Source organism: Hibiscus syriacus, unplaced genomic scaffold (assembly GCF_006381635.1).
Source record: "Hibiscus syriacus cultivar Baekdansim isolate YM2019G1 unplaced genomic scaffold, ASM638163v2 tig00005465_pilon, whole genome shotgun sequence".
Classification (NCBI taxonomy): Eukaryota; Viridiplantae; Streptophyta; class Magnoliopsida; order Malvales; family Malvaceae; genus Hibiscus; species Hibiscus syriacus.
In genome coordinates, this window is record NW_024062059.1 from 634,131 (window position 1) to 661,106 (window position 26,976).

General features: G+C 33.7%; 2 protein-coding genes across 5 annotated transcripts; both read left to right on the forward strand.

Moving 5' to 3' along the window:
• Positions 1–9,809: 9,809 nt before the first annotated feature.
• On the forward strand, positions 9,810–13,384 carry LOC120199766 (protein IQ-DOMAIN 1-like). 4 transcript variants are annotated; one of them, XM_039200779.1, is made up of 5 exons: positions 9,810–10,012; positions 10,269–10,367; positions 11,695–11,988; positions 12,184–12,549; positions 12,626–13,384. In XM_039200779.1, exons 2-5 carry the CDS (start codon positions 10,287–10,289, stop codon positions 13,232–13,234), a joined length of 1,350 nt encoding a protein of 449 aa, XP_039056710.1. In that variant the 5' UTR covers positions 9,810–10,012; positions 10,269–10,286; the 3' UTR covers positions 13,235–13,384. The 4 variants fall into 4 exon arrangements, with proteins under 4 accessions (XP_039056710.1, XP_039056709.1, XP_039056711.1 ...); XM_039200778.1 differs by having other exon boundaries at positions 9,816–10,012; positions 10,266–10,367; XM_039200780.1 differs by having other exon boundaries at positions 9,816–10,012; positions 10,266–10,367; positions 12,629–13,384.
• Positions 13,385–18,713: 5,329 nt separating this feature from the next.
• Positions 18,714–20,542, forward strand: LOC120199769 (protein ABIL2-like). The gene is made up of 9 exons (XM_039200785.1): positions 18,714–18,821; positions 18,982–19,064; positions 19,179–19,329; positions 19,419–19,518; positions 19,593–19,685; positions 19,776–19,842; positions 19,919–20,022; positions 20,101–20,219; positions 20,377–20,542. Exons 1-9 carry the CDS (start codon positions 18,729–18,731, stop codon positions 20,533–20,535), a joined length of 969 nt encoding a protein of 322 aa, XP_039056716.1. The 5' UTR covers positions 18,714–18,728; the 3' UTR covers positions 20,536–20,542.
• The last annotated feature ends 6,434 nt before the right edge of the window (positions 20,543–26,976 follow it).

Below are 26,976 nucleotides of genomic sequence, written 5' to 3' on the forward strand. Positions count from 1 at the left end.
AGCTATGACGGATAGATTTTTCGTGATTGTTAATGGTCTCAAGGGATATGGAGAGACCATCTCTAACAAGAAGCTTGTTAGGAAGATGGTATATTCTCTTCTAAAATCTTGGCAATTGAAGAAGACGGTGATCATTAAAGTGAAGAACTTAAAAACTCCATCGCTTATGAACTTATTGGCTCTTTTCTCACTCATGAGATGATGGAAAATGATTAAGAAGAAGAAGAAGAGAATAAACAAGAAAAGAAAGAAAAATGTGTTGCCTTGAAATCCTCAACTCAAGATGAAAACACCTCAAGAGAAAAAGAAGATGAAGAAGAAGAAACGACCAAGTTCTTCAAGAAATTCAAACGATTCATGACAACCAAAGAAGATTAGAAGTATAAATCGAGTAAGAATATAAGTCCCCTAGTGTGCTTTGAGTGCCAAAGGACGGGACATGTCAAGTATGAATGTTCTCTCCTAAAGAAGAAGAGATCAAGCAAAAAGAATACATTTGTGACGGCTTGGAGTGATGAAGAAGACCCAAATGATGAAGTAGCCAACTTATGTCTCATGGGCATTGAAGAATATTCAATGGTAACTTTTAATTCTTTTGATTCAAATTCTTATTCATTTAAGGAGTTACAAGATGCCTATGATGAATTGTATTTGGAATTTGAGAGACCATGAATTCCAAATATAAGAAATTAATTTCAAAATTTAAAGTTGAAAATGATTTGATTTTGAAAGCAAAGGTTGATTTAGAAAAACAAAATGAAACTTTAAAAAATGATTTAGAGCTTTCAAAAATCAAAATCAATGATTTAGAAAAAGAAAATCTTGGTTTGAAAGTTAAGCTTGAAAGCTTAACAAAAGAAAAAGAATTGATTTCTAAAAACAACTCATTATGTTTAAAAATGGTAAAATACTCACATTGTCATTTTCATGGTCATTTGGAACATGCTTGTCCTTTAAAGAAAGGAAAACGTTTTGATATGGAATGGGTAACCTCAAAGCTTATTTTGATTATCTTGCATAATTGGTTGCTCATTTGGTTTAAACATGCATGAGTTTTGATTTTAAATGATTTTATGTTTTCTATCTCATGTATGATTAAAAATTTTTGCGTTGAACATTTCAAAAGTTTTAATGATTTTCCATAAATGTTTGTTCATCATAATGAATTTTGGTCAAAATTGGTTTTGATGCTTTGTTTTTAAAAAAAATTAATTTTTGACATTAATTTAAATGTCCATGCATGTGATTTATTGCAAATGATATCTCTCTAACAATTGATATCAATTTTCAAATGCATAACATTTTTGGATAGCTTTATGCACATGCACTTAAATACAACAATTGGTATTCCATAAAGTACATTAGACTTGGATATATTGAATTTCATGTGCTACTAACGTGTTTGTTCATCTTTGTTGAAATTCAATATTCTTTGAAGTGTCTAAGTTTTTGAGCTAAATTTTTTTTTGAATGCAATTGTTGAGGGGGAGCTTTTGATTTCTCAAATGGTTTTAATGTTAAAATTTCTACTTACTCTACATTGTTATTTTTGAACCTAAAGTTTGAATTATTTTTTATATAAAAAGGGGGAAAATTATATGTTTGAAAAAAATCAATTTAAGAATAAAAAAAGGGAGAACTTTAATATTTTCTAAAATATTTATCTTTTTTATTAAATGTTTTGATAAGGGGGAGTTTTCACCAAAAACTATTTTTCAAAGGTTTTGTTATATCAAAAAGGAAATAGATTGTAAAACTAATATTTTGATATAACAAATAAGGGCAAAATATTTTTGGACTAAATTGAATTTATTCAAAGTTTTCATCAAAATAATTCAAAGTCCAATCAAAACCTTAAAATGAGTATTTTGATTAGAAGTTTCGAAACTTTCCAGGACAGTTTTCCAAAAAGTTTCAATACTTTTCAAGAGTTTCGAAACTATCTCAAGAGTTTCGAAACTATCTTAAGAGTTTCAAAACTTTAGGTAAAGTTTCGATACTTTGTGTCCAACATTCAAATTTTTCCAACGAATCTTTCAAAGAGTTTCGAAACTTTCTAGAATTTCAAAACTTTGTGTGCAGAAAGTCTTCCAACGGCTCCAAACCTTCTCAAACGGCTAGAAACAACTAGTAACTCATTCCAACATATAAAAACAAGTTCAAGACACTTGAAGAATGTTACACAACACCTATCCAAGCAATCAAACACAAGAGAAAAGCTTTTCATTCTTTATTTCTTTTTCTCTTGTAAATATTTGTGTTTTGTGAGCTTTAATTTGTAAACACCTACCTTTTTAGAGATTTTCTTGTTTACAATCCTTTTACTTTGTAAAGGAGTTTTGGTTCTAGTTAAGCTTTTGAAAAGCTAGGGAGTTTGTAAATTTTATCTTTTTATCTTTGAAAAAGAAATAACAAATTAGTGGATAAGTGATGAGCTAAGGTAGTAAATGTATATTTCATTAAGTAAGTTGAACCACTATAAATCATTGTATAAATTTTTTTATCTTTATGCTCCTTACTCCCTAAATTTCAAAAATCCAATTCATCTCCATCTTGACATATTTCAATTGATCGAACGAGCTTCATCGAGCCTAAGAAGGGTTTATCGAGCTCTAAAGAGAAAATTCAGGTTACTGGTATCTCGAGGCAGAATTAATGCTTGATCTTGAACGCATCCTTGATCTCGATGAGTGTTTATGGAAACAACGAATCTCGAGTCCAATGGGCTTCTAAAGGCGATATAAATACTAAATATTTTCATCGTAAAACAATGCTTCGCAAGCACCGAAATAGAATCCTTGAACTTCTTCGGGTGATTGGTGTCATGATGAAGAAGAACTAAAGGATGAAGCAGTGACTTTTTCCAGAAACTTTTTTTCATTGATACGGTATTTCATGGCACCTTCTACCCTTCAGGTTGCTTCCTGTCAGTTCCTAAAGATGAGATGCGTCGCCTTTATGGCATTCATTCTCAATCCGAAATCAAAGAAGCCTTATTTAACATGGCGCCCCTCAAAGTCCCCAGATACGACGGCCTCCCTACAGAATTTTTCAAATCTCAATGGCCTGTTGTGGGTGATTTGCTCTGTAGTATGATTCAATCCGTTTTCAATAGAGGAACTATTGAAGCTTCCTTGAACAGAACTGTGATCGCCTTAATTCTGAAGAAAGATACGTCGAAGACCTTTTCTGATTTCAGGCCAATCAGTCTCTGCACTATTGTGTAAAAAATTATTGTTCGTCGTCTTCAAATCATTATGCCGCAACTAGTTTCTCCAAACCAAACTAGCTTCATTCTGGGACGTTCAATTATTGAAAATATAATCATCAACCAGGAAATTGTTCATTCTATGCGGCTAAGAAAAGGCAAAAAGGGTTCGATGGCTATCAAGGTTGACCTCGAGAAGGCGTTCGATCAGATTATGTGGGACTTCATTCGTGATACCCTCTTGGATGCTGGATTCCTAAATGGCCTTATTAATATCATCATGCAGTGTATCACCACTTTCACTTTTCAGATCCAATGGAATGGCTTTTTTCGCGTGTTATTATTCTAGAAGGGGAATACGGCAAGGTGACCCGCTCTCACCTTACCTCTTTGTTCTTGCCATGGAGCATCTTGGCCATCGTATCTCCGCTTCCGTTCAAAGTGGCTTTTGGTCAACGTTCACTTTTGGCCGTCGCGGATTGCATGTCTCCCATCTCTTTTTCGCTTATAACCTCGTTCTTTATGCAAGAGCTGATTTGCACCACGCCAATGAGATTGATTCTGTCCTCTCAGACTTCGGCTATTTTTCAGGCCATAAGGTTAGCAAATAGAATACCCAAATTTACTTCTTGCCCAATACACCTTTTACCGACTGAGCCCTGATTTTGTCCAAACTTGGGTTTCAAGAAGTAGGTTCCATTGTCAAGTATTAGGGAGTGCATGTGTTTCATAAACGCTCCACTGCCTCAGACTTCTCTTTCATTATTGGCATGATTCGCAATAAGCTTTTGGGATGGGTTTCTCGAACCTTATCCATTGCTGGCCGTTTCACTCTTGCCAACTCGGTTCTTAGTACGATTCCGATATACTTCATGTATACTATGTTTTTACCCAAGCAGGTTTGTAAGGGAATTGAATCTTGCATCCGTCTCTTATTATGGGGCTCTACCCCTTCAAGTCAGAAACATGCTCTCGTTAATTGGGAAACGATTTGCATATCGAGAAATCGAGGTGGCCTCGGTGTTCATCGCATGCATGAAAAAAACATGGCCTTTATGATGAAATTAGGCTATAGCCTGACTTGTAAAGAATCCTTTTGGGTTAGAATCCTTCGACAGAAATACAGGATTATCGATGCTTGCCCTTCATCCAGTCAGCGACCTATTTATAGCCTCCTTTGGTGTGGTCTCTTGAAAGCTTGGGCATCTCTTCTCCATTGTCTGGCGTGGTCGGTAGGAAATGGCTCTTCATGCAATTTTTGGAATGACAATTGGGTTCACTCGCTGAGTTCTTTGAGTGATTTCGCTCTTGACATGTCCTCTATCTCGAATGATCTCCTTGTGAATGATTTTGTTACTGCTGAAGGCAATTGGAACTTACATTCCCTCTCGTCTCTTTGTGTTCCCTTTGGTCGTGGCCCACATCATCAACGTTCGGCCGCCTCTTTCCTTGGATAGGGATGACTCAATCATTTGGCATCGTATGGATGATAATGGCTTCACTGTCTGTGCCGCTTATTGCTCTCAACTTGAACACGCCTTGAATGCTCATAATTCCTTCTGTAAGTCAATTTGGTCTCTTACGATCCTGCAACGTCTCCGACTATTCTTGTGGCTTTCGAACAAACAAAAACTCATGGCAAATAGTGAACGAGTCCGTCGTGGTATGTCTTCCGACTCCTCCTGTCCTTTTTGCAAGTTTAGTGACGAGTCAATCTTGCACGTCTTGAGAGACTGCCCAAGTATTAAAGACTTCTGGCAGGGCATCATCCCTTCTATCGACAGTACTCGTTTCTTCTCTTCTAATCTTGTCGATTGGTTGATTCATAATCTTTCTATCAAGAACGCTATGCAAGGCTTTGAGGTCTCTTGGTCATCACTTTTATGCGACGATAATTTGGCAGTTATGGAAGCGTCGCATCAATGAAGTCTTCAACGGAATCAGCCAATCTCTTGCTGCTGCTTTCCAGTGCGCATACAACTGGGTCCGTTATTTTGAAGTTCGGCCTCCCAAGAGACATGGTCCCACCTCTGTTCCTCGGGATGTTTGTGAGTGGTCTAAGCCACAAGGTCGGTATTGCTTAAATAGTGATGGCAGCGTCAAGAACACTTTCGGTTTGGGGGCTGCTGGTGGAGTTCTATGAAACTCTGATGGACATTGGATCACTGGTTTTAGCAAAAATATTGGCTACTCTTCTGTATTCCAGGCGGAACTCTGGGGCCTTTACGAAAGACTGTTGCTTGGAACCATGGTGTTGATCGACTGATAATCCAGACGGATCTGTAAATCACCCTTTGCCGCTGATTAGAGCTATCTCCTCCATGCGAAGTCGTCGATGGGAAACTCTGGTCTGCCGGATCTCTCGGACAGCGAATTCGGTTGCTGACTCTCTCGCCAACATGGCTCCTCCAGGTTTGTCTAATATAGCCTTCTTTGATTCAGCTCCAGCCAGTGTTGCTTCACAGGTGGAAATGGAAGCTCACCACTCCTCCATGTCGTTTACTCGCTAGCTCAGTTGCTTAAGCTTCTTTTAATTAAAAAAAAAAAGCAAAACTTGAACGCAAATTATTTATTGAAGTAGAGTAATTGTTACAGCATCACCAGGTACATGGATTACAATGTGCCTTCCCCATTGTTACCTCTAACCCTAATTTAAAATCTTAAATTATAAACTTTAAATCATAATCACGTTACCTCTAACCCTTAAACCTTAAATATTAACTTAAGTTAAACCTTAAATATTAACTTAAGATTTATAATTTAAGGGTTTAAGTTAAGGGAATGGTATAAAATGATGCAATTAAATAATTTTAAGGGCTAAATTGATGTGAAAATATGATAAGGACAAAAATGATAAATTGAGTCTACTACAGGGGATAAAAATAACCCTTAAGTCATAATTAGACTACTAACACTTTAATTTTTTTATTATTCAAACTTTATAAATTAAAATTTAATTTAAATTCAAAAATCTAAAAAAATAATTTAATTTAAATAATATAATAAATCAATTTAAACATCTTAAAATAAAAGTATTTTTAAATCAAATCAAAATTTATTCCCCTTTAATAACATTGAATAACTCTGCTGTGGGTATTGGATATTTTAGACTGCTGTGAAGCTGGATTAGTTGAGCTTGAAGCTTTAAGTGCTGGCCTTATTCTTACTCAAGAAAAGGAATGGCATAATGTGATTATTGTATCCGACTCTACAGAAGTAATAAATAAAGTGACTCGAGTGGTAGACGATATTTCTATCTTAGGATTCCATGCTAAAGAAGCTTGAGATATTCTAGCTCGTAACAAGGATTTTTTGTTCAATTTATCCCTCGTAATTATTATAAGATGACCCATAAATTCGTTAAATGCGCACTACATAATAATCAATCCTTATTATTTGACTCGATTTGTCTCTAGATAATAGCTAATGTTATATCAAAAGATTTACATGATATTGATAATATTTAGGGTACTCTTTTTTCCTTTAGGTACTAAAAAGAATTTTTAATGAGTCCCTTTTTACCTAAAACAAAATCAACTTGTAAAAATAAAATAACTAAAACAAAATATATTTTGTATATTTTAAATGGAAAAGATGTGATATTAATGATCTAAGGAAAAAATTAAAAATGATTTTTTTACCTAAATATCAGTTAAAATATATTTTCTAAATTAATACACATTATAAATTATTTCTCAATTTGACAAATTATTATATCATAAATACTTCTAATAACTTGTGTTGGTGTGATAAAAGTCGATCATAACTTTTAAATATTATATTAAAACAAAAAAGAGATAAAAATATATTAAAAATAGATAAATTTTATCTAAAAATAATAAACGTATGATACATATCGAAGACAGTGGCGGATGCAATAAGCCCCCATAGGGGCCAAGTGCATCCCTATTATTTTGAAAAAATGTTTAAATTTAGCTTAATGTGTTAAGGAAAAAAGGCATTTCATAACCTTGGTAGAACACAAGGTTCTTAACCTTGGGGTCGTGGGATCGAGTCCCACGGAAGGCATTTCATAATTCGGAGGTCTCCTACGAAAGTTGCTCTCAACCTGGCGTTGGGGGCTACCTACTATCCTACCTCCCCTTACCCTATTACATATGGGAATAAGGGTCATCTAATTTTGTTAAGGAAAAAGAAAAAAATTACATTTTTTGCATACTCATTATTTTTAAAAAAAAGAAAATTAAAAATTTAGACCCCATTCTTAAATTTCTGGATCCGCCACTGATCGAAGACGTATGTTTACACAAATACATGTATTAATTTACAAAATGAATATTAATCAAGAAAATAATTTTTATTAAGGCAATTTTCTTTTTAAAAAAAACTTTAAAAGCAAAAGAAAATGGAAGAGTAAAATGGAAATGTTGCACCAAACGTTGATGGGGGTATGAAGAAATGTAATGGTCTCATGATTGATGTTAGGTCGGGGACATTAAAAGGCATTAATTCGTCATTAGTCCCTTCTACTTCAAAACTCAATCTCTCATAGGTTAAGATTAACAATACACGCAAGTTGTTTTCAACCAAATCTACCCCCCATCTCTTTTCTATATCTCAAATAGGTGCCATGAAATTTTCGTTTCACCCCACGTTTTCGACATGAATCGGGTCGAATCACGACCTAAAAATTTTAAACCGATATAAGTCAAATTCAGTTAATGCAATGGTGGATGCATAAATATTTTTTAGGGTGAGCACATTCAGTAAAATGGACACATTTAGTATGCCTCGAGTACAAACGAAATTCAGGATTGACACCTTCAGTAAAATAGACAACTAATGTAAAGATTCGACATGCCTGTCCCAAAAGATGTGGAGATCTTGTGTTACTTTTTAAAATAAAATATCTAAAATATTTTATAATAAAACGAAATTATAAAATGAAGTTCCTAAAGTATTTTTTTACTCGTTAGAAATCATAATTTTATTGGAGTTTTTTAGGAATAAATAATTATAATTCATTTATTGTGGGTTTTTTAGAAATAAATAATTACAATTTATTTATTGAGATAATAAAAGAGAAAATTAAAAGATTTTTTTAAATCTTATCGTGAAAATTAATAAAGGAACTATAACAAATTTTTTGAGAAAATAATTTTTTATTAGCAATTTTTTTAATTATGGGTCCTCTAAAATTTTGGCGTTCAGTGACATATCACATCCTACACATATAAAAGGATTAGTATGAAATTCAAATTTTAGAGTGAACACGTAATCTAAATGAAAGTTTTATGAATGAATCTAAATAAAAGTTTTAACTAATACATTCAAAGACAAATTTAAGATTTTTTTCAATCGAACAGATAATTCGACACTTGAACAATCTTAAATCCGAATTTTCTCACAAAGAAATTAAAAAAAAATAGAAAGGAACTTGTGACCTGTCAGCCAACTTCAAATCAAATTTCCTTAATGGGGATGGTACAACACAAGGATGACTGGATACCTTCCTTCCCAACTGCAAAAGTACAAAACTAGTCCTTTTTTTTTATTCCATCCTCGTTTTTTTTATTTTTTGGTACTTACTATTAAAAAAATCATTAGGTAACATATCTCACGTTTATATTTTTTTTTAAATTTAAGCGGTAGAAACATAAAATTATTACGGAAAAAACATTAAGCATTTATTTTTAATAAAAAAATTCTTTAGACTTCAAAAGCCAGTTTTAATTACAATTTAGATAATTATTTTTATATTAAGCGGTTTTATTATTGAGACGAAAAAAGTTATTAAATTGAAAAAAAAACCATTCTTATAAAATTTTTGTATAATGCTTAATATAAATTAATGATTGAGAAATATTTTTTTATTCAGTTTTGTATGAAGTTTCTTTTGGAAACAATTCACAGCTAAGCTAGCAATAAAGATTATTTATTCGTGCAGTGGATGGACCGACGTATCCCTTTGTGTTTGGGTTCACTGATATTTGATCTACACATTTATTGATACTTTTAATTTAGCATTCACACACAACCTTTAAACAGAAAAAATTTAAACCAAAATTTTGGATCAAATCATACATTTTTTTTTCAAATTGAAATGAGCCTAAGCACAAACGTTAGGCAAAGTCACAAAGACCGATATAGGGTGGTTCTGCTATATCTCGATCTAAAATCTCATGAAGATCAAATGGAACATTATCGATAATCAAGAATTCACTATCGATATCGTCCATGAACTTGATTAGAAAATCAATTGTCATATTTACTTTTCGTTAGATAGATTTAAAATATATCCGTCAATTTTTGTTAAACAAGTCGAAAATACCCCGAAATATAACAATAGCAATAGAAATTACTGTATTGATTAATGCAATAGCAATTCAAATAGTTTTTTTAAGTTAAATATTATTGATTTAATATCTCCCTTATAACAAAATCATAATAAAAGGGGCAGAAATGGAAATTGTGGATGGGGTAGGAGTGTAATTACGAGGAAAAGAGAGCAGATGACGTGGCCGAATCTCATTGGAGGTCACCCCAACTGTAAATATGTGTTCTCCGTGAACTTGATAAAAAGCAATCGGCCGATTGATTCGCGCGGGTATCTTCATTCTTCGGTTGCTGATTTTTCTCTCTCAAAAAAACTCTGCAGTCTCTTTGATTTTCCATAATATCACATATTTATCGCTTCATTTTACTCAGCTTCAAGAACCCAAAAAGGAAAAAGAATTCTAAGCAATTCACCTTCTGAGAATGCATGGAAAATGATAAAGAGAAAACATGACTGGAATTCAACCCAACTCATAGCATATCATCAGCTACCTCTTCTGCTTTCAGGTTTGATCTTCTTCTAGATCGAAATTTCTCGGCCTTTTCTGCTGTTATTTTTTTTTAAATTTTCGAAAACCCATGATGACCACCCTCTGTTATATATGCATTTCTCTGTTTTCATTTTCATTGATCTGCGAATGACATTATATTATCCGTCGATTTGTTTATCGTTCTTGTTGCGCTCTAACGTTTTCAAGGAATGTGTGATGTTCGGTAGTTAAAAAGCTTTGTTTGTTTGTTTTTTCTGTGTTTACTTTAGAAGCTCCTGTTTTGACCGGCGATGGGAAAGAAAGGGAGCGGATGGTTCTCGACGGTGAAGAAAGTGTTCAAATCATCTTCAAAGGATTTGCATGACAAGAAGGTAACGTATTTTTTAATAATTTTTTAAAGAGTTTTTTTTTGGTTTGTTTTGGGGATTGAATTTAGATTGCCATATTTGCAAGCAATTAATCAATGTCATTCATGTCGACGCCTTTCATTTTTCTTTTTTTTCTACTTAACGTTTTAGTTTATTACAGCATTTAAGTCTTTAACAAGGGAAAGAGAGAATAAAAGAAAAGAAGCCAAATTCAACTTCAAAAACATCTAGATTTTGCTTGCATTTATTTGGGTTCTTATCCTTTTCTTGTTAGAACTTGGTTAGCTTTAGTGCCCACGATTGCAAGGACATATTCTCTTTGATCTTACTCATTTGTGGTCATATTACTGGGAGGCAGTTACTCTCAACCTACATTTTTTTAAATACACTTCTTTTCTCTTGAGGACACTTGTATAATGTACAGACTCGAACGTAAAGTATAATTCTTTAATATACAAAACAAAAAACTGAACATATCAATAGTCAACCACATGTAACTTTGTAAGTTTATTGAGTCTAGTAATCTTTAATTATTAACCTATTTGCAAAGAAAATATGTGAACATATCAATAGTCAACCACATGTGAGTAACTTTGTAAGTTTATCCAGTCTAGTAATCTTTAATTATTAACCTATTTGCAAAGAAAATAGGTGAACATATCAAATAGTCAACCACGTGTGTGAGCAACTTTGTATGTTTATTGAGCCTAGTAATCTTTAATTAAGAACCTATTTGCAAAGAAAATAGGCGAGTATGAAACATATATTTATAGGTTATGAACTTGTAATACAAACAAGAAGAAATTATATTTTAATTTTGATACTTATGAAACAAAAAATACAAATTAGAAGTAACAAATAATTCCCATACAAATTAGAAGTAACAAATAATTCCCTCTTTAACTCCGAAGCAATGTATACCTATCATCATTTCTGCTGCTGTCAGTATTTAATTTTTCAATTTAACTATCTATATTAATATGGTGAAAAGAACTTATCAAAAAAAGAAAATGGCCTGGGAGGGTTGCTTTTTCTTTCAGATGGCGTTAAATGGTAATTGATGGCCTTCCTTTTCACTGTTCTGAAGGACCATGAACCCCAAGCAAGGGGAACTGGTCCCCTCAACATGGCTACCTTGACACATAATTATCATGCCACCTAAGTTGTCACATCATTGGACTTGTTCTTCATGTGCTTGAAAATGTTAAATCTCCATCATGCCGTATCAATGAGAATCAGTTCTGTAAAATTTTCTTTGTTCACTGGTTAATATTATTCAAGCAAATGTCAATGAAATGTTTCCTCTGAGCAATCTGATGTGATTTTTCAGACAGAGAATAATGTGGAGAAGTGGCCAAAGGAGGCCCCGGAAGTAGTGTCGTTTGAACATTTTCCGGAGGACAGTTCGCCGGACACCACTAATGATGATACTGCAACACCGACTCCTCTGAACGATGATAGGAACCATGCCATTGCCGTCGCCATGGCAACCGCTGCTGCTGCAGAAGCTGCTGTTGCAGCAGCTCAAGCTGCTGCTAAAGTTGTCCGGTTGGCGGGTTATGGACGCCAGTCTAAGGAAGAAAGAGCTGCAACACTCATACAGTCCTATTACAGAGGCTACCTGGTAAAACAAAACCATCTCTATTCATCTTTATCACTAGCATTTTAGAAACCGTCGATAAGCATTCTTGAGGATCAGTTACGCGCGGCACTTGAATGCACAAGCTTTTCTCCTAGGATAAAAACCTTAAAAAGGATTATTGAGCGATATAGGTGATCATGCCTAGGTTGTCTAAACGTTGCCGATGATGATTTGTAGGCTCGGAGAGCATTGCGTGCTTTGAAGGGACTAGTCAGGCTGCAGGCACTGGTTAGGGGCTATAATGTGCGCAAGCAAGCACAAATGACAATGAAGTGCATGCAAGCATTAGTACGGGTGCAGGCAAGAGTTCGAGCTCGTAGGCTGCAGCTAACTGATGATGAACATATGCAAAAGAGATTGGATGAAGACGATGAAGAAAAAATACGAACGGAAGTAGAGCGAAAGCCGAAGACCCCATTGAAGAAATATGACCATTGGGATGGTGGACAGCAAAGCTCTGAGAAAATTATGGAAAGTGCTTCAAAGAAGCATGATGCTGTAATGAGACGAGAAAGGGCCCTTGCTTATGCTTATACCTATCAGGTCGGTTAATGGCTAATCGTAAGCACTTGAGAAACACTTTGTTTAGTGATTAAATGGTCATATAATTCACTTCTTGCAGCAGCAGCAGCAGCTTCCCTTGCAACCGCACCCCAATGGCAAGGATGTTGGACAGTATCTCAATGATCGAGAGAAGGCGCAATGGGGTTGGAACTGGCTCGAGCACTGGATGTCATCGCAACCCTATCACGCTCGTCAATTAGGCCTTCAAGAGGGTTCTTACACGACACTACCGACCAACACTGCGACCACAACCGTTACCGATAACATGTCTGAGAAAACCGTTGAAATGGACGTGGTGACGGCAATGGATTCAGGCTCGTACTCAACTCAGCAGCAGGTGCAATCAGGGTCTAGCAATGTACCAAGCTATATGGCCCCAACCCAATCTGCCAAAGCCAAGGTGCGAAGTCAAGGACCAGTGAAGCAGCAACGTGGACCATATGTACCCCAATGGAACCCATCAACTAAGAAATCCCCTGGTTGTGATTCATCAAGTTCAGGTGGAGGGGCAACGGTGTACCAGCCCCCAAGGAGCCCCGGTACAAAGAGTAACAGTGCTCATGTACCGTCTAGACGTATCGGTGGCTGTAGCCCGGATGCCGGTGGTAGTGGAGGCGGCGGTGGAGAGGATTGGAGGTTGTCTATCGGAAGTCATGGGTGGTGAAATGATTTTGGTTTATGTTGTGTTTCGGGCATGCCACTATAATGTGTGATATGAACTCTTTTTGCTTGCTATTTATTCTCTCTTTGAGTCTCTCGTCCGTGTTAGTGGTGTAATGACGATAATAAAACCATAAACTCTTCGCGTGTTCAAGCTTTTATCATTAGAAATTTATAAATTTGTTATTATTTCGTAATAACTCAATAATTTAATGATGATTTTGGAATTTTTAAAAGATTCAATAGCTTAAATAATCAGTTAACTATAATTTTGTGATTTATCGTGTACTTTTATCCTTGTATATATTAATATATTATATGTATGAGAACTCACCGGTAGCGGTAATCATCAATGTCAGAGTTCACGTGACCGAGTGAGCATGCTTCACATCATGAAAGACGATTGGAATCAAACGCTGTCGTTTTGACCTCTTAAATAACCCCCAATCGCAATCGTAACTCTGCTTTGTTTTCTATATAGTTGACAACCTTCCAACTGTCAGTTCCGCAATTGCCACGTCAATAGTTTCCATGCCATCCATGACGTGGCGAGACTCTATCGAGTCTTTAAATGAAGGGTGAGGGGTGTAAACGAGCCGAGTCGAGTTTGAGTATTGCTGAGCTCGATTTGACTCGAAAATTTTGAAATAGAGCTTGACTCGATTCAAAAACTCACGAGCTTAAAATTTTTAAGTTCGACTCAAACTCGAAATCCTAAACTGAAACTCGTGAGTAACTCGAAAATGCTCCACATCATGAAAGACGATTGGAATCAAACGCTGTCGTTTTGACCTCTTAAATAACCCCCAATCGCAATCGTAACTCTGCTTTGTTTTCTATATAGTTGACAACCTTCCAACTGTCAGTTCCGCAATTGCCACGTCAATAGTTTCCATGCCATCCATGACGTGGCGAGACTCTATCGAGTCTTTAAATGAATGGTGAGGGGTGTAAACGAGCCGAGTCGAGATTGAGTATTGCTGAGCTCGATTTGACTCGAAAATTTTGAAATAGAGCTTGACTCGACTCAAAAACTCACGAGCTTAAAATTTTTAAGTTCGACTCAAACTCGAAATCCTGAACTGAAACTCGTGAGTAACTCGAAAATGCTCGAAATGAAAAAAAAATTCTTAAACTTAACTCGATTGAATCTTCAAACTCAAATTTGAACATGAATCTTAAATACATGAAAATCTTATTGTATTTTAAAAAAAATCAATACATAAATATTAATATTATTAATAATTTGTTTAAAAAATAAAATTTTAATCTATTATATTTTCGAGCTGCTCACGAGCTTATTGAGTCGAATATCAAGTAGCTCAACTTGAGTCGAGCTCGAGTTCGAGTCGAGTCTATTTGATCGAGTATTTATCGAGCCTTGATTAAGTCGATCTCAAGTAACTTGCGATATGTCTCGTCTCATTTACAGCCCTAGGAATGTAATCAATGTATTCCCTTGAAAAGTTTTTTTTTATAATTATAGGATTTAAATATTATTTATTTAATTAAATTAAAATAACAACAAATGTTAAATTTTTTAAATGATTAAGTTTCTCAAAATTTTAAATTTTTTGGTCCAAACACTACGCAGAAACAAGTTAAATTATAAAAATTTGAAACTTTTTGATAGGTAAACATAAATTACCATATTTTAGATATTAATCATAATAATTTATATACAACTTAAAAGATTAAAAATGGAAAAATGAAATTTAACAAAATTTAAGATATAACCTCTCGTAAATGCAATTCTTTTATCAAAATTTAAATTCTTATATATTTTAAATATTTTTATTTATAATATAATTTTGTATCTTTAAAATTTTATAATTTCAACTAACAAACAGTTAGCTTAATAAGATCTTGCAAAATCCGACTCCTTTCGGTTCTTGAATCGCTTGAAAAGTGCTCCCGAGGATCTTCTTCGAAGAGGTCTGATCGTGGGTAGTGATGATTTGGCCCCGAATTGTCTCCGGTCCCATTTCGATCCGATCTTTCCTGAGCTAATGGCTTTGGATTCGGTGTTCATTGGGTCTCCGGGCAAAGACGGATCTGGTTACTCTGTTTGATCATTGATATTTCATCCATATCCGAGTACCATGGGTTTATGTACTACAATCTTTCATCATTTGCATACAACTGTTTTGTGTTTGTGATGAACTCAAGTTTCTGCTACTGCCTGTTGCAACCGTTGTTTGCCCTTTTGGGAACCAAATGGAAATTTCTTTCAGGAAGGAGAGCAGATCATGGCCTATCTCGTTGGATGCATTTTGCTGATAGAAGTGATTTATTGAGTAGCACTAGGTTCGATACATACATGTAGATATGTAAACAAAGCAATCGTTCGTCCGAAAATTCGTTTATTTATTAAATGAATGAACGTGAACAAGATTTTATGTCTCTTTGATTAAATGAACGAACACGAATAACGAATGAATGAATGTGAACAATATTTTATGTATGTTTAATTAAATGAACGAATATGAAGAAAGGGATCGTTCGTTCATTTATGTTCGTGAACGTTTGGTAATACGTTCGTTTATGTTTGTTCATTTATGTTCGTTTACATTCGTTCTTTTATGTTCGTTTATATTCAACCCAAACTCCAAACCTATTTGAAATATTAAAATCTAATAAATTTTAACCTTAAATCTATTAATATATTAAAATCTAATTAATTTTAAAACCAAATAAAAAGTACTTAAATCAATTAAAAGAATATAAATTCTAAAATTATTTGAAAATCAATTAAAAGAATATAAATTCTAAAATTATTTGAAAAGAAAAACACTCCTCAAATATAGATTTAATTAATTTTATGTTCGTTTGTGTTTGTTTATCATTTTAACGAATAATCATAAACAAGTTTTATTTTTTAACGAATAAATAAGAAATTTTATTCATTTAATTGTTTATTCTTACTCGCTTCTTCAATTAAAATTAAAATTAAAATTAAATAAATAAATATAAATATATTTTAGTTCGTGTTCTACATGCGTAAAAGTATCATCAAACCGTTGAACTGAGATGAGATCAGTTTAACTTTTGTATATGATATATCAATGAAGTTCAAGGTACTGTTTCATCGGTCTCTTCCATGTAATAAGGAGTAGTTTAGAGGCTTAAGTTTTCACACAGGACCGTGTGAAATTATATTATATTATATTATATTAAACCACTGGAATATGTAATTTAAGTTGGTCAAGGCAAATATATGATATTTTGGTGTACATATTTAAAATTCAATCATATCGATTATTATTATTTTATTAAATTAAGGTGGTTATAAATTAATATTTGTTTTAAATATTTTCAATCACCTTATTATAGTCATTGATATTCGAACCAATTAGCTTTAAAAACAATAACGATTCCTTTAACTATTGAGATAATTTAGTTCGTGTGATTATTAATTTTTCATCTAATGGAATAAAATATATTTTTTCTACCCAAGTACGAAAAACTTGGTACGAATTATCGCAATGATTTTGCTTATCCATATTATTTTGGTTGAATTACGCGTTTAATATCTAAACTATTATTTTTAATTCGGTTTAGTATTTAAATTTTAATTTTTTTTTTAAAATTATACCTAAAGTTTATTTTTTATTTCGTTTTAGTACCCGTTAAAAATTAAAGTTAAGTTTTGAAAAAATTGAAAGTTTAGGAACTAAAACAGATCAAAATTGATAGTTTATGCACTAAATGCATTAAGTTTTTAATGACGGAGGACTAAAATGAAACAAAAACTAAACGTTAGGTATATTTTGAAAAAAATGAAGATTTAAGTACGAAAATATACTAAAACTAATAGTTGTATGAACCCAATTAGGAATATTTATGGGTAAATCTGACTCAATAAATTTCTCATTTTTAATCTAAATTTTCACTCATTTTTTTATTTAAAGAAGTTAAATTGGATTTAAAATTTGACTCAAATTTTTAGGTAAAAGTTTTTATCCGACCCAATCTAAATATAAAAAATATTTATATTTTTACTCATCAAATAGGGATCTATATTGAAGGAAAATATATTATGGAAGACTATTACAGAAATTATCCGTAATTATATAGAGAAAAATTATATTATCATTTCAGATCAGGTCAATTCGAAAATTTTCGCTTTAAATTTAAATTTATACCGACTTTCTTTTAATAAAACTTGACTAAAATCTATATTTAAAAAAATAAACTTACACTTAAAATATATACTAATTCTGTCAAAATTTGTATAATATAACTTTCTAGTTTATCAAAATTTATATAAATATTTCATGGTTTATACACCCATGGGGCTGAAGAAAGTCCATAAGAGATCGGGTCAAATACTCTGATGCAGCCCACTAAATTTGAACAACCTTACACCAGGATTGTAAATAAACCAAGTCGAGTTCGAGTTTTATTAATATGACTTTAATTTAAATTAAAATTTGAAATTCGACTCTATTCAAAAGCTCACGAGTTTAAAAATTTTAATTTCAACTCGAAATCAAAATTTGAAGCTCAACTCGAGTTCGAAAAAACTTGAACTCGAAATATTCTCATACCTATTCAAGCTCGAACTCGAGTTTGAACCTAAACCTTAAACATATGAAAGTTTGATATTATATTTTTTACATAAAATGTAGAAATGTTAATATTAATAATTTAATTTTAAAAAATTAAAAATTTAATATAACATTTTTTAGTTGCTTTCAAGCTTTGAGTCATGTATCAAATAACTCACTTCAAATCATTAAGAACTCAAGTATAATTTAAGCTCGAGTCGAGTTTATTCAATTCGAATATCGACTGAACTCTAATTAAACCAAAATCGAATAATTCGCTACCTATTTGATTTCATTTGCATCCCTACTTAAACCAAACCATGTAGGTCACCAAGGCCACGTCTTTCATGTAATGATAGTGTGTTAAACGAGGGGCATGCAAATCAAACCATCAGTTCCTCCGCAACAGACGGTGAAAAGAAAGACTCACACTCATACCTAGAAAAGCACGAATGGGGTCCCCCAAACCAAGCACGCTCTCTTTAAATTCTAAGTTCAACTAGTAAAGCAAATAAAATCATCATAAGAGTAGGAGTGCGATCCCGCCATTAAAATTAAAACAAAAGTATATGATATAGCTACACAGCTACCGGGAAGGAAAAGAACCTGTTTTCTAGGTTGTAGCAGAAGTGTATCATTCACTGGTAAAGTTCTGTCTGGTTTTATAGATTGTTATTATTTTCATTTATTTCCTTAACTTTGGTTGGAATAGTTGCTTTATTGTATCTTGTTAGTTGAAACTTAGTTTCCAAGTGTCATGCTTGCTGCTGATTGATTCCTGGTGGTTCTTATTTTACAATTCTCTAGGTTCAATGTGGTGTTCATTTTGACTCTCTTGGGGGGGGGGGGTGCCTTGAGCTTAAAATGCTCAAGAGACATAGTATTTGATTATTTTGGTTGATGCAGATCACGGCGTGCTCCCTCGGTCCGATCTTGGTCACAGATTTAATGGCTCCGGCAGTGATACCCGTGTCTCGAAAACCATCCAATTATGATGAGATTTATATGCAGCAGAGCTTGTTGTTCTCTGATAGTCTCAAGGTCCTACTAATTGCAATGCTTGTTCTATGTTTCTCAAAGTAGCTTAGTTCCCATTGGCATTTTTCAAGTACCTGTTTCCGACACCGAAAGTCGTTCCCGAGCACGGCGATCATGGTTTTCTTCTACGGTTTCGTTTTATGACACGGTTTCTTTGCTTCAGGATTTGAGAAATCTAAGATCACAGCTCTACGCAGCAGCTGAGTATTTTGAACTGTCCTACACCAATGATGACCAGAAGCAGATGTGAGTAACTCGAATTCTTCGTGATTCATACCTTAAATCGTCGATATTGCCGTGCAATTACTTTCATTTTTCTCCTGTTGTCGTTTGAAAAGTATAAGATACATGTATATGCAGAGTGGTAGAAACATTGAAAGATTATACCTTCAAAGCACTTGTGAATACAATAGATCATTTAGGTTCCGTGACATACAAGGTTAACAATCTTTTGGATGAACAAGTTGAAGAGGTTTGGGGAACCGAGATTCGAGTATCTAGTATCGAACAGGTTGGCTTGGTTCATCAGTCAAATTCTTTCTTGTTGGTTGATGTTGACCCTTGCTTAGTATACTGAAATTTGCTGTATGGTAATTGTAGAGACTACGGACATGCCGAGAGTGTATCGATCGTGAAAGGATTTCCCGGCAGTCACTGGTGATTAATACTCCGAAGTACCACAAACGGTACATCTTGCCAGGTAATATACCCTGCTCTAATACAGAGACAAATAATGATATGTAGTTGTTTCCAATGTCCTAGAGTGCTTTTCAGTCGGAGAGACCATGCACGGTGCGAACCGAACAAAGTCGAAATACCTCGGATGCAGCCTAGACGACGAAGATGACTGGCATCAGTTGAGGAATGGTAGTTGCTCTATCTATCCTTCTATCATCCTTTTTACGTGGGGACAAGATACATATCTAACTTGATCCTACTTGTAACGACTCCTCTAAGCTGTCCAAGCATCGATTCGAGAAACACCGACATCTTCAGTTCGGGAAACCCTGACACCTTCAATCAGGTAAGGATTAAAATTGCATCATAAATAACCCTAAGGTACTCAGTTGTGTAATTAAAAGTACTGGTACCTATTCAAGTAATGACAGTTTCAGAAAAGGACGTTCACCGTCCCCGTCCCCGCAGCCTCCACAGCGATCTTCGACCTTTTCCTTTACTGTCACGACACCGAAGAAAGAACTAGGTTGGATGCGTATTTGACTTCATTATTTGAACTGTATTTGTATATATCGTCACTGATGATGTTTAAACGTATAACCAGAGAAGCGAACGGTATCACCGCATCGATTCCCGCTTTTACGCTTGGGGTCTATGAGCAGGCCTGCATCGCCAAATAAGAGCCGGCCTACTACTCCGAATTCAGCTGGTGCAAGATGGCGGGTGAGCATAGAACAGTTTAATCCATATGCACATTGGCCGTTAACTCGAATAACATCAAACTAACATGTGAATGAAGCACTGCAACACATGGTTAAAAGTGTCCCAATGCTGAAAAGGATTGATACAACGTTAATGATGCTTTTGTTGTTTCTGGCAGTATCCATCGGAGCCCCGAAAATCAGCCTCGATGCGATTTCAAACCGAGAAAGACACCGAGCAAGTCCCGAGCAAAAGCAAAAGACTACTGAAAGCATTGCTTAGTCGTCGCAAATCGAAGAAGGATGAGATGCTGTATAGTTATTTAGATGAATACTGAGAAAAAACAAGCAAGCTACATGGATGATAGGCGGCCAAAGAGATGGCCAAGAGGTTTCGTTCTTTTCACTTTCACTTTCCTATAGAGAGATTCCACAGTGTATTAGGCTTACCATCATATTTCGGCCTACGAGCTATATTGTAAAAATTCTAGTGTTAGCCAATTATTCTGGTCTTAAATAGATGTAATTTAAGTGTTGTTTCGATCAGTATCGGATCTAAAAACTTAAAAATGCGGGACCAAAACTTTTAATACTCTTATTTTCAATATAATGGGTATGCAAAATTTCTTTTTTTTTCTTCTTCTTTTAATATATTGAACTATATTGAATATCTAAGCTAAAATAATGGGTGTGCATTTGACTCCTTAAGTGACCATATGCATCCGCCCCTGGTTTCGATCTATATCGTTTGATGCACCATTTTAAATAGTCAAGGGACTAAAATAAAAATATAAAAATAAATAAGATATCAAATACATAATTTATCCTAAATCTTAACTACGACATTGAAATAAAATGAAATAATGGAGAGATCCAAGGGAATAGCATATGTGATAAGGATATTCCAAATCAGGGGTATCTTATTTAGGCATAATATTAGAGTCCTCTTTCCTTTATTTTACATATCCCTCTTTCCTTGTCTTTCTCCCATACTGGAAAGTTTGCTCGGTTGTTCATCATAAGAAAGATTTGTGGGATTGTCTCAGGAAAGGCTGGTTAATATACGGTTAATATACGGTAGTATCGGATACATTAAAATGTATTTAATAAATTCGGTTTAGCGGTACCTATTATGTTGACAACTAATAATGTTTTAGGTAGAAAATATGAAAAACTATTAAAAATTTTGGTAACCGGTAAACTTCGGTTTTCGGTAAGTATCTATCCTTTTTATAAAAGTGTCCATACTTTTAACATATCAAGTAAATTTTACCGGTTTTGTCATAATGAATCTGGTTTTGTCATATTTTTACCTGTTATATTGTAAAGTATCTATCCTTTTTATAAAAGTGTCCATACTTATTTCACTGTGAAAATATATTTATTATTATCTTTGGTTAATATTGTTAAATTTAAATTCTAAATAATATTTTATAAAATATCAAAACAATCAAATAATTTTGTGTGTAAATGAAATTATTAAATTAATATTTGTAGGTGGAAAACATGAAACACTATTAAAAAAATTGAAACATAAATTACATAACTTTAAAAAAAGTATATATCATTTTTAAAAAAGTGTCCATACTTATTTCACTGTGGAAAACATATTTATTATTATCTTTGGTTAATATTGTTAAATTTAAATTCTAAATAATATTTTATAAAATATCAAATAATCAAATAATTTTTTTGTGTAAATGAAATTATTAAATTAATATTGTTGGTGGAAAACATGAAACACTATTAAAAAAAATTGAAACATAAATTACATAACTTTAAAAAAAGTATATGTCATTTTTATAAAAGTGTCCATACATATAAAAGTAGGAATAAGTCATGAAGAAATATTAAAACGATATACCAGGTAAAAATATGATAAAACCGGTAACAAAATGATAAAACCGGTAAAACGTTACCGGATATATTGAAAGTGTCGATACTTTATATAAGGATCGACACTTTGTGAATTTAAAAGAGAAGCAGTTTTAGCGCTTATAATGTGTCGATATTTTAAAAAAATATATCGATCCACAACGATATAACATGTAAAAATATGATAAAACAGGTATCAAAATGATAAAACCGGTAAAATGATACCGGATATATTGAAAGTGTCGATACTTTCGTAAGTACGTGTAATAAATTATCGACACTTTCAAAGAAATAGGTAATTATCCTTTCGAAAGTATCGACACCTGACATAAAAGTATCGACACTTTTGTATTTGTATCGATTAAATATAAATAACATATCCGATCAAAATATAAGCTAAATCTCCTCTGAAAATAGATAGAACGGACGAGTTTTTGAAAGCGAAGCGTAATTGTTGCTGCATTTCAGAAGGCGTTTCTAAAGCGAAGTTTGTTTGTTTGTTGCTGCAGTCGAATCGAAAAGTATGTTGTCGAAACCTTAATTTTTTATTATTACAGTAATCGCGATAGGGTTTTTATGTGTTGTTTGGGGTTTTGTAGTAAAGAAGCATTTGGGAACGATTGCAGGTAGAAAGTGATATTCAAGGAAAAATATAAATGTCGATACTTTTATTAAATATTATAGGTAGAAAATGATATTATAGGTTGTATAAAATGTGTCGACACATTTTGGTATGGCCATTCAAATTCTTTTGAAGTAGACTGTTTTACCACAAAAGTAGTTATCTATATTTGTATATTGAATAAAGTGTATGTAACAAAATAATTTGATTTGCTTAAACTGATATATGAAGGAAAAATGGAGTCAATGGGTTGGAAAATTATTGGTGGAGCAGATGACTTTGAAATTGAGGCCGAGACTCGAAAGCAACCCAAGGGTGGATATATGTACTTCTAGTAAGTATCAATGTCTTTTTGTTATTATTGTTGAAATGGTAATTGGATTAAAGTATCGATAAACTTTAAATTGATTACAAATTTTAAATGTTGACAGTATGACCGAATGCAAAAGGATGAAGGAAGATGGCACACAGAGCGGTTCGGTATGTAAAATGAAATTGACATTGACATTGAGTAGTATTTAGTGTTAATGTATTGATTAAGAAATGTTTATGTTTTATATTAGGTGACAAAAGATGTGAGGTCCAAATGGAATTCAATGAGTGATGCTGAAAAGAAACCTTACATCACACAGTCAAGGAATGATAGTAAAGAATACAAAGAACGGAGGAAAGCACATGAAAATAAGGTATTCATTAAACTTGTAAATACGTTGATACAAAATATATAAGAACTATAACATTATATATTGTTAAAAATGTAGGAAGTGTCGACAAGATGCAGTATTAAAAGGGTGAATTTATTAATTAAACACCTAAAGGAGAAGGGTCAGTTGAATGTGCTGGGAGAAATAGGTTTTGGATCGTTGGTAGGAGTAAGGGATCGACCTATTCGGAGGGAATTGTGTCGATCCTTGATGGCGCAATTTGATGTCAGGCAATATATTGCTAAATATGGTGATTTTTCATTTCCTCTCGGGATCCCATGTGCTGCAACCGTATTGGGGGTAGAAAATGAAGGCAAAAGTGTTGTAGAAGTCTGTCAGAGTAAGGACTGGAAAGCACTTGCCTCCAAATATGGTTTGAAGCATAAGGTGACATATGCTGAAATTGAAGAGGAAATAAAAAGTGGATCTTACGTTGGGGATGAGCTGAAGGCCAGAGTTCTATTATACCTTGTCGGTATCTTTCTTTGTCCAATGGGTAATACGTCAACGAACAAAGAACATATGAAGCTCATTTGTGATGAAGGCTTGAAGGGTGAATTCAATTGGGCTGAATATATCCATTCGAGATTGATTGAATCAATAATCACCTTTAAAAAGGGCAGCCAGAGATACCTCAAAGGGTGCATAGCAATCTTAGAGGTAAATGAGTTGAAGAACTTTTTTGTGTTTTTATATAAAAATATAAGTTTTATTATAAATGCAGGTTGCACTGTTCGATTTTTGGTCGGGCTGTGAGGCAATACCGGCTTATGAAAGAACCGGAGTGGCACGCATCCGTGCATGGGGGAAGGAAGAGGTGGTTAGAGTGATGGTGAAGTTGAAGTTGGATAGAGCGAAGAACCAAGAAAGGGTAATAAATGTAATTAAATAATATTAAGAATATAATCAATGTCTTAATATTGTAATTTAATTTTGAAGGTTATTGGCAAGGATGTAGAGGAGGCAGAGGAGAAGAAAGGAGGGATGGTTGTATTGGGGGATGACGGTGAGTGGGACGACGGTGAGGGAAAACGTAGTAACTTCGACATTTTGATGTCTGAATTGGCTGATATCAAAAAAATCCAATTTGAAATCATGCAAAGACAATCAAGAGTCGAAGAGAAACTTGAGAGAGTCGAAGATACACTTGAGAGGCATAAGGGGGTAGTGGAAGGAAAAATAGATGGAGTGGTGAAAGAAGTAGAGGTGTTGAGGGGTGAAGTGGTGAAAGAAGTTGGGGTGTTAAGGGGTGATATTAAGATGGTGACAGGTGAAAAATTTGAGGGAGTGGTGAAGGAGGTTGTGGAATTGAGGAGTGAACTTACGGGGGTGAAGGGGGTGGTTGATAAATACTTGGATGAAGGAGATCAATTGAAGGGTGAAATAAAAGAGATGAAGAGCTATGTAGAAAAAAATACGATGAACTGAAAAAATATGAAGAAGAAAAGAGGGAGGAGGAAGAAGAAGAGATGGAAGAAGTGAGGAGGAATGAAGTCAATGTCATTTATACACCGGAGAGTGTTATAGCAGCAGATTTGGATTCGGAATGTCCTGCACCCCAGAAGAAGAAGCAGAAGGTAAGTTGAATAAAAGAAAACTTAATTTGATTTTTATTATGTTGTTGTGACAAAAATTTGTATGCAAAATTGTAGGTTGAAAAAGCGGATATTCCAAGCGGAATTGATGACATCGAAGCTGCAATTTGTGATTATTTATGGAATAGCGAGTTAGAATCGGAGTAAGTGAAATATATTGTTTTGTGAGTGATATTTAAATATTTCATGACAACATATTAATCCTAATGATTCATACAGATATTCTGTAATCTCAATGGGAAATCAATTCGCTACTGTATACGACGTTGCAACGTTGAAGCCTACGGAATGGGTTGGTGGTGTGGTAAGTAGAAAGTAGAAAATGTTAAAACTTATTGAATATGTTCTGATTGTGTAATTAATTTTGTTAGGTTATCGATTTGCTCGCCTGGACAATATGCTACGATTCTCAAAAGTCACTCCGGAGGATTGGCTACCTTTCATACCTATTAGCGGTGAGTTAAATTAATAAATGTTGAAAAGTAGTGTTATAGACGGTAAATTAATAATGTTTGTTGCGTAATTACAGCAACAGGCGTTGGATGCCAACAACAAAGAAAGTGTTGAGAGTATTTCTACATTCTGGGGTGTCATATTGGATAACTATGTGAAATTCACCGACTGTGAGAAGGTAAGACACCATACCAATTGCAAATGATGTTTTCGGATATAGAATGTTGAATTTTGTCAAATTGGGTGTGAAATTTGTTGCAGATCATGATCACAATAAACTACCATAATTCACATTGGTATCTGTTGGTGTTGGATATGGTAGATCGTGTTGCAACAATATATGATAGTATGTTTACAACTGAAGCAACTAAACAGAGAGTGAAGGATGCTAAGAGATTGGTATGTATGTATGTATGAAAGGACATTATGTAAATTATAATGCATAATTTTTTTGGTGCATAACTTCTTCTATTTTAATGCAGATTAAAATATTAGATTCTTATAATAAGAAACACATTTGGGTTGAATCCTGTGGATCTCTAGGAAAGTATCCCTTGAAAAATTTCAAATTTGTGGAGCATAAGAAGAATAAGCAATTGAATGGGTATGAGATGTTATCACAAATAGAAAGCTTAATTTATGCAGTATTCATCATAATTGACATGTGTGGTTTTCAAATCTTGTAACAGACATGATTGCGGCATGTATGTGATGATGTGGATGGAATCGATCGGTTCTACAGGGGCAACTGGTGATTTTGTAAGTGGATAGAAAAATTCGTTTGTGGTAAAATTGTTAAAAGTCGTAGATTGAATGCTGTAGTTGACAATATTTAACGTTCTGACAATTTGAATATAGGTTGTTGGAGACTGGGATCGATCGCGAATATTAAACGATCTCGTAAGCCACAATCAAAATGAACGAAGACAGGAGATATCAAAAGCTGCCATATTACATAAGAATAACAAAATGATGCAATGATGTAAATGTAGGGTTAATTTTGTATAAGATTTATAATTTTGTATACGATTTATATTTTTGTATGTGAATATAATTATGAATGAGATGAGAAAAGTTAGCAGTATGTTGTTGTACATGTTTCTTATACACATTAAGGGTCATGTTGATACTTTGAAGTATAAGGCAAATTTACAATATGGCCAACAGGGTGCAACCATAAAGTGTCGATCCATATATAAAAACTGTCGATCCCAAAAATATCGAAAACCAAAAGTATAATGTAATATGTAATTTTTCAATCTAACCGGTACAAGTATACCGGTTTTATGAGAGAATATGTCTAAATAATGTGTCGACACTATTTTAGTTTGTGTCGATATTTTTGTTCCAGAATGAATGGAAAACAGGGTGCACCCATAAAGTGTCGATCCGTATATAAAAAGTGTCGATCCCAAAAACATCGAACCCAAAAGTATAATGTAATATGTAATTTTTCAATCTAACCGGTACAAGTATACCGGTTTTATGAGAGAATATGTCTAAATAATGTGTCGACACTATTTTAGTTTG